This window comes from Palaemon carinicauda, chromosome 6, assembly GCF_036898095.1.
Source record: "Palaemon carinicauda isolate YSFRI2023 chromosome 6, ASM3689809v2, whole genome shotgun sequence".
Taxonomy (NCBI): Eukaryota; Metazoa; Arthropoda; class Malacostraca; order Decapoda; family Palaemonidae; genus Palaemon; species Palaemon carinicauda.
In genome coordinates, this window is record NC_090730.1 from 86,880,094 (window position 1) to 86,887,922 (window position 7,829).

Here is a 7,829-nt window from a genome sequence, read left to right on the forward strand (position 1 = left end):
TTTTACTTTATTGTTGATATACCTGTGAAGAATGAAGATTCAAATTTTCAGTTGTATAAAGTAAGATCTTTGTGGACTCAGAAAGAGAATGAAGAGGTCGGGACCCTAGTGTTCCTTAATTTCCCTTACTTTGCAGTCAACAAAAAAGATACGTTCGCAGTGTTACTATCCGATTTGAATAACTGTAAGATAGGGAGAGAACAGGTGGTATGCGAGCCCACTTACGTGCTTCCAGAACCTTCTGAGCATTAATGTCTTTTTGATATTTACTTAGAGATGCCAAACTTTGTGAACAGTTGTAAGTTTAACTTAAGAACAGATTTTGAAAGGGATATGGTTAACTTAAGATACCAATAGGTTATCTCTGTTAAATGGGAATCTAAATATAAAGAAATATGGGAGGGAGGCATCGTGTAGAAAGTTCGGTCACCATTAATTTCTGTCTTAGCGCACCTCAGTACTGTAGTTGCGCAGTGCAAGACGAGGAGTTTCGTTTACCCAGTCAGCGAAAGAGAAAAAATGAGAAGATAATCATCCAAGATACTTCTTTGTTAAAGGCCTCTGATACTCTTAGAAATGTGATCATCTCTTGTATGTTAGTTCATCTTAATTTGACTAAGACTAAGTCGATGCCTCTTAGTAGTCTTGAATGGCACGATTCCCAAGTGAAATTATACACTTCTCACACTAGGTTAAGTTGGGGTTATGGGGATAGCTTTGTTAATAGTGGTAGTAGTTAATAGAGGGCCTGGCATCGAGGTTTGCTCTTTGTAAGACTTGTCCTCATACTGGTCCCCAAATAATGCGGCCAGGGGTGTCTCGCCTCAAGAGTTAGTAGGCCCTCACCGGTTGTTGAGATGCATGGTTCCATAAACGTCCCGAATGGGGGGACAGAGTTGAGAGCTACCGCAGTAGAGGGTGGCTAGGGGCCCCAGACCTATACAGACTAGGTATCTGAAAGATGAGCATATTTATTGATGATACATTTATAGATGATGCATTTATTAATGGTACATTTGTAGATGAAACATTTATTGACGATGCATGTATTGATGCTGATACTTGTATTGATGATGCTTTTATTGATTTTGCTCTTATTATTATTATGCTTATTATCATTATTTTGCAATGACTATTATGATCCTAAGAAAGAAATGTTTTTATGAAACTAATAAGGTACCTTTGTTTGCATTTACCTTTTTTCTTATGCAATTGCAACCATTTATAATATGTAAAAAATATAATTATTGTTCTTTGGACACTGTGTATTATATTTGTATATGCCTTTACTATATCCTGGGTCTTTTTCAGACTTAGGAGCTGATGCCCAGGTCCAATCATATACCTGACGTGTTAGGTGATTGATTGTCTAACTCACCTCTTATTAATTGCATTCACTAAAGACCTGAGGGAATAGCTTGAGTTAAGTATCTTGGGATAAGAGTTTATATTTTATTTGTAACCATTTTTGAGTTGATTGTATGATTTTCAGTTTTAATGTTACACAGAACAATATATACTCACTGATATAAATTTCTTTCTAATATGATATTTGCACCATATATATGCATGTTAATGACTGATAATCAATTTTTTCTTTCCAAATGTTTCAATTATGGTGTGTAATCACTACCCTAGGTATTATTTAGTGTTGTATGAATTTTTTTCTAAGTTTTGTTCACCCATGTTTGTTGTGAGCATGGGTTGCCCTTAATTGTGCCAGACTCTTTTTAACACCGTAAATTCAATGGGGCTTTAATTCTTTTAATGTTGATGCCATTGTTCCTTTTTAAGTAAATTTGTTGTTCTCGGAATCAGGGGAGTCTAAGATTGATAAACTGCTTGCTTTCGGTGAAATGAGGGAGATGTTGAAAATTTGGGAAACATTGTAAACTTTTGTAGGAATACATCACCCACATGAGTCTTAGGCATGGCAAGCAGTGAATCTACTTACCAATAATGAAATGTTCCATTTTCATATGATTTTAAAGAAAAGATAAAAACAGTTGTCTTTAAACAGGGTCCTTGTGAAAGTTTACAACAAGTATATATAATGAAGTCCAAGTGTCCACAAAGCATAAATCAGGTGTCATCTAGTGATAGTGAAAGTCGTTCAAGAGAGACAACTCCCAATATTTTACCAGACGTTCTCATGGAGGGAGATTTTTTTCCTCCAAGCAGTAACTTGCTTCTCCTTCTCTTTCATCACCCTCATTTCCATTTTAATTTTGAATTCATAATTTGTATTAATTTCTGATGTTAGGATGTATAAATTGTTCATTAAATTTCATTATAGCCCTTTAAAATGAGCATACATGTATTTTCTCACTTATAGTCTAATTTCAAGACACTCCAGCCATAAATGTCAGCAACAACTTTTCAAACTTCTTTATATTCTCCAGATTAATTCTTTTGTTTCTGCACATCAGAGGCATGTCACAAACAGGATAACTTCTCTTTCAAATTGTTTTCCAATTTAAGAGATTTATAACAGTTTTTAGTGTTCTCTAAATATTAGTATTTCAATCCAGAATGTTACCAGTACAGCAAATAGTAGAGAGGAATGAGATTACATTACATTGTCCATAGGCAGATCATGGAGAAGAACACTATCTGTCATCTAAAAATATATATTACCTATCATCCATTACCTAACCATTCACTGCAGTATAATACTACAGTATCTGATTTTTCAATACCATTAAAAATTCCCATTTAAACAGAGAAAAAACCCTTTCTGCATTTAAAATCTGCTTGCCTAAATCTCTTTTATGATATCATGTTACAATTCATACACACCTCTACAAAAACCATTTCCCGAAATAAGAAATTTTATACATCTATTTAACTACAGTAATAGAGATAAGTAACAGCACATAATAACCTTTCAAATTTTCTAAGAACGTACCTGCAATGAATGTGTTCCAGTAGGAAGTAGCTTTCTAAACGTAGCTTCAGGACTTAACTCAATCTCTGTGCCATCAACAGTTACCTTTGATCCTGGTATTACATGTTCATGATCATCTAAGATTTGACCTGCCACTCCTGAAATTACAAATAATTTTTACGAACTTAATAATTTGAGAAAGGTAATTAGATTAACTAAAATCTAATGACATTCAATTCATAAATATTCCACAGTCCATCATCAATATTTTCAAAAAATAATTTTCCAAGTTTTTTTTTTTTTTGTATCCTTTTTTTCATACTAAAGATTCCTTCAGAGTCTCCATGATTCTCAGAAATGTATTCAGTTATGCCCCCATACAAATAGGAAAAGATAACAGCTACTAAAACCCATCAGTAGGCCAACTGCTCTCTACCTAATTTGTGGAGACTGGCAGAGATAGGAGTCTTAATATAAATAATGGGTTTACGGGGCAGCATTCTATACTGATGATGAGAGCCATATGAATTTTACTTAAAACTGGGTTGAGGTTGTTGTCTGCAGAGGTAGTAAAGCTATGAACTTCAGGAATATTCATTAAATTAAAAATGTTTCATTACAAAAACTTGAAAAGTTTCAGCAAAAACCATTTCTCTTAAGATGAATAACAATTTAGGTGGGAGGTCAACAGCCCCACTCTTACAGGAAACCACTCACTCACTTCCTTTTCTATCCTAACACACACTTCCCTGCCTATGTAGTAACTATTCACTGCTTGCAACAACCTTCCACCAATTCCATATAACCTCAAGACATTCCACATCGCTTCCCTATCAACTCTTTCATAAGCTTTCCCCAGATCCATAAATCCAACATACACCTCTTTATCTTTTGCTAAATATTTCTTGCATATCTGTACTAGCCTCCTGGCTAGTACAGTGATAATATGTCTGCCTAACATTTGCATGGCAACAAATTAATACCAGCATGGGACTGTAAGTTCAAGCTGCTCACTGGGGAGGCAATTGATGTAGTTGGGCACCACAGTGAGGGGGGGGGGGGGTGCTCACCAGAATGATAGCTATCATTCTGGTGAGCACCTATTCATATGAAACTGGAACTGGAACCAGACACTTTTGAACTTAATTGTAAAAATCTGATCCATACATCCCCTATCTCTCCTAAAACCACCATGTACTTCTAAGATTGCATCTGCTATTTTATCCTTAATCCTTTTGATTTAACACTTTACCATACACTTTTCCAACCACAATTAACAAACTAATAATCCAAGAATTGCAACACTTATGCACATCTCCCTTACCTGTATAACAGATAAATACAAGCACACACCCAGTTCACTGGTACCACTGACAACATAAAACCCATATTAAACAATCTTATTAACCATTCAAGTGCATTCACCCTGCCGCCTTCCTTTAACATCTCGACCCTCACACCATCCATACCAGGTGTTTTTTCTGCTCTCGCTTCATCTAGTGCTCTCTTCACTTCATCTCTTGAAATCTCTCTCTCATTCTCATCCCCCATCACTAGCACCTCAACACCTGCAGCAGTAATTATATCTGCTTCCCTATTATCTTCAACATTCATTCAGCAACCTTTCAAAATATTTAACCCACCTTTTCCTTACCTCATCTCCTTTCAACAACCTGCCATATGCCACTTCCAACCTTTCTTGATATTCATTTATTACCTCTGTTTTTTTCAAATGGTCAACCTTCACTACCTCCCTTTTACATCCCTCCAAGAATGGTGGAAAGAAAAAATTATGATGGATGGCTTTAATGAGCAAAATTCAATGTGACTGAAAGCAAGATAGGGAGAAATTTTATCAATTTACATTACCAATTGGTAAAATGAAATAAAACAACACCCATTAATTACAGGTCACAGTGCATTTATCACTAATAACAGTTGACTACATAGTTATTGAAACAGTTGATTTTCTGGTTGCAGCAATGTCTCAGGTTAGTTCTTCGTGCCGTGAAAGATGCTAGAGGTAACTTTAGTTCTTTGAATGCAAATATGCAAGCTGGTCTGTGGCGAAACAAAGATAACTGATCATGTTTTTCTCTGCTCACTCAGATATTTCAAGACCTGATTGAAAAGGAGTGTAGTCGCATGGTTTGATGGCTGTGACATGTGTTGGGGTCACAGAGATGGTGCTTTCAAGGAATTCCCGGGGGCTAAGCTTTTAACAAGAAGCATTGATATACACCTGAAGGCTAGAGGAGCTTTGAACTTGTTAGGTAGCATTGGCCATGTTGTTGCTAATGTTATAGTACCCTTTTCATTTTCTCGTCAGCCATAAAAAGGAACAAAATGAACCAATTTTAATCAATGCTTCAGCATGGAAGCATAGTGCACTGGACCTACCCCACTTACACATCCTTTTGGCTTGGAAGTGAGATCAGCATCCAGAAGAATAAATGTTTTCACACCCGAACAAGATTTTATTTTTATATTTTTAAGTTTCTGTTAGAGAAAAGAATCATCTACAATAAACTAATAAAAGAAATAAGTTGTTGATAACAATGAAGTGGGAGAACTATAGTAAAAGGGAGAGACAAAGAAAAAGAGAAAAGTTTTGATAAAACTAGCTCAAAATATATTGAATTCGAAAAAAAACTGACTCAAAGTATCATGAAGAAAAAAATGGCCCAAAATATCTTCAATTTGGAAATATCTGGCTCAAAATATGCTCAATTTGGGACATCAGACAGAAATGCCTTGAAGAAATGTGACAGCTTAATGAGGGTAATATTTTTCAACAAAACTTTGCATTTCACCACATACCACAAAATTTCTTTGATCAATGAACTGTACTAAGGGCATGTTTAACCCCCCCCCTCCTCTTATGAAGACAATTCATTGGCTGCAGTCTTTTGCTGCTCCCTCACAAGGTCTTGGAGTGAGTTCATCACTTCGTTCTGAGCCCATGGACTTTTCCAGTCACACAAATCCTCAACAAGAAATTTACCCTAGCGATTTGATTGAGATTATCAGATTACAGTGGACAGGGCTTTGAAATTGAATAGGTGAACACTCAAACTACAATCAGATCTTTATATACAAGTAATTTCAGTCTCAATATTAGAGCAAAAAACCACCTTTATATCACTGATTTTTTACTTGTAAATATATGAGACTTGGGGAAAAAAGACCGAAACAAGATGAGATTTTGGGCTAAAAGATGGCTGAAGAGAATTTTTTATTTTCCTCATTGCAATTGTACCCTGATGGTTGATACAATTACCAATGCATATATATGGACACACATTATGAATTGCTTAATAGAAAACCACCTTATATAAAAAAGCAAGACCATAACACTTCATGAAAGACTTTCTGCCACACTACAATATTTAGCATCAGGACGCTCATATAAAGATCTCAAATTCAGTGTGACAATATCTCTTTAGCACTTACACTTGATCAAATTAGAAACCTGTCAAACCATATGGACTTCACTTAAAAGGGAATACATGAAGGTAAACAGCTAAGTTTTTATTGCTATTAAACAAACATAATAGCAACATGCTTACAAATAACATGGTATTCATGTTTAAAGTCAAACTTCACTGTATTATCTTACATCAGTATAAATATACGATAGCTGCCATTAATACAAAGGGCAAATTTATCATGTGTGATTTTGGACTGAATGGAAGAATATTTGATCTGGGTGCTACGGAAAACACAATATTTGGTGAAAAATTAGCCAAAGGCAGTCTTTCAAAATCCTATGCTATCCCTCCATCATTTTTGCCAGAACCTTTTGTGTTTATAGGAGATGAAGACTTTTCAATGAAAAAATTGTTTAAACCTTATGCCCAAAAGCAGAGTAATGAACGGAAAAGAATATTCAGCTATACTCGAGATGTAAAAAGTTTGAGAAATGATTCAGAACTATTTTATTGGTGATGGTGAAGTACCCTGGCATTCAGAGATGGTTTGGAATATATTTTGTATCTGAACATTACAATAATTGTAGTTCTCTGGTTTATGATTATGAAATATCAAATATTTCAAATAACTTTTTATATAATTTCATATGATATTGGTATTGTTTTAAAACATTTGGTTTTAACAGTATAACATATAAACTGCCATGGAGTCAATTAACAGGTTCTGATCATTAAATTTAAAACTGCAATGTTTATTAATCTCCATTACCTCTTGCACATTAGGCACAGAAGGACGAGGTGTTTCTGAATCCTTTATAAATGATAGAAGATCATAATACCATAGGAATGGTTTATACACCTCATCAATTCTTGTACCAGATTTATTGAAGGTCTCAAAATTTTTTAGTTCCTATCCAAACACGCTGCATATATCAATGATTATTTTAGTGATCATGTCTTTATTGGCTTCAGGAGACTTTTTTTTTTTCAATTCTTCCACTGGAACTTTGTAAACCTCGTTTTTAGCCTTTCTATATGAATACATTCTACTCTACATTCCAAAGGCATGGATGACTCACGAAGTTCAATCATTTCGCCCCAAAATATTTTGTCCACCGAAATATTGGACATTTTTTCTCTCACTTTAAAGGTTCACTCTAAAGAACAAAATATTGAGGCTTCCAATATAGAAACTGACCAAGTTGACTCATCCAGCGACAAACCAGCATTTCCTGCAGAAGTAAACAACCACTGTCTGTAAATGTCCTTATTTAGACGTGAACGAACTATTTTGAAACTCTGTCCACTTTGATCTAATATCACAGATTCAATTACTATTGAATGGACAGCCTAAGACCCTCAAAGCATTGTCCCACAGCTTCCTCCAGACTGAGTTCATGGTCCTAGAAGATGCTTCCCTCCTACTTTGACTGAGAAAGTGATTATTTTACACGTACCTAAAGCTGGGGTTCTTAACCTTTTTTGGAAGTACCCCAAATCCCCTCTAGATT

General features: G+C 35.1%; 1 protein-coding gene across 1 annotated transcript in view; it reads right to left on the bottom strand.

Moving 5' to 3' along the window:
* Positions 1 to 7,829, bottom strand: part of LOC137643131 (carboxypeptidase D-like) — a 589,663-nt gene that overhangs the window by 273,381 nt on the left and 308,453 nt on the right. Inside the window, exon 15 of the mRNA XM_068375981.1 lies at positions 2,909 to 3,045. Within this exon, the coding sequence (XP_068232082.1) occupies positions 2,909 to 3,045 (137 nt within the window). The remainder of the gene's footprint in view (positions 1 to 2,908; positions 3,046 to 7,829) is intronic.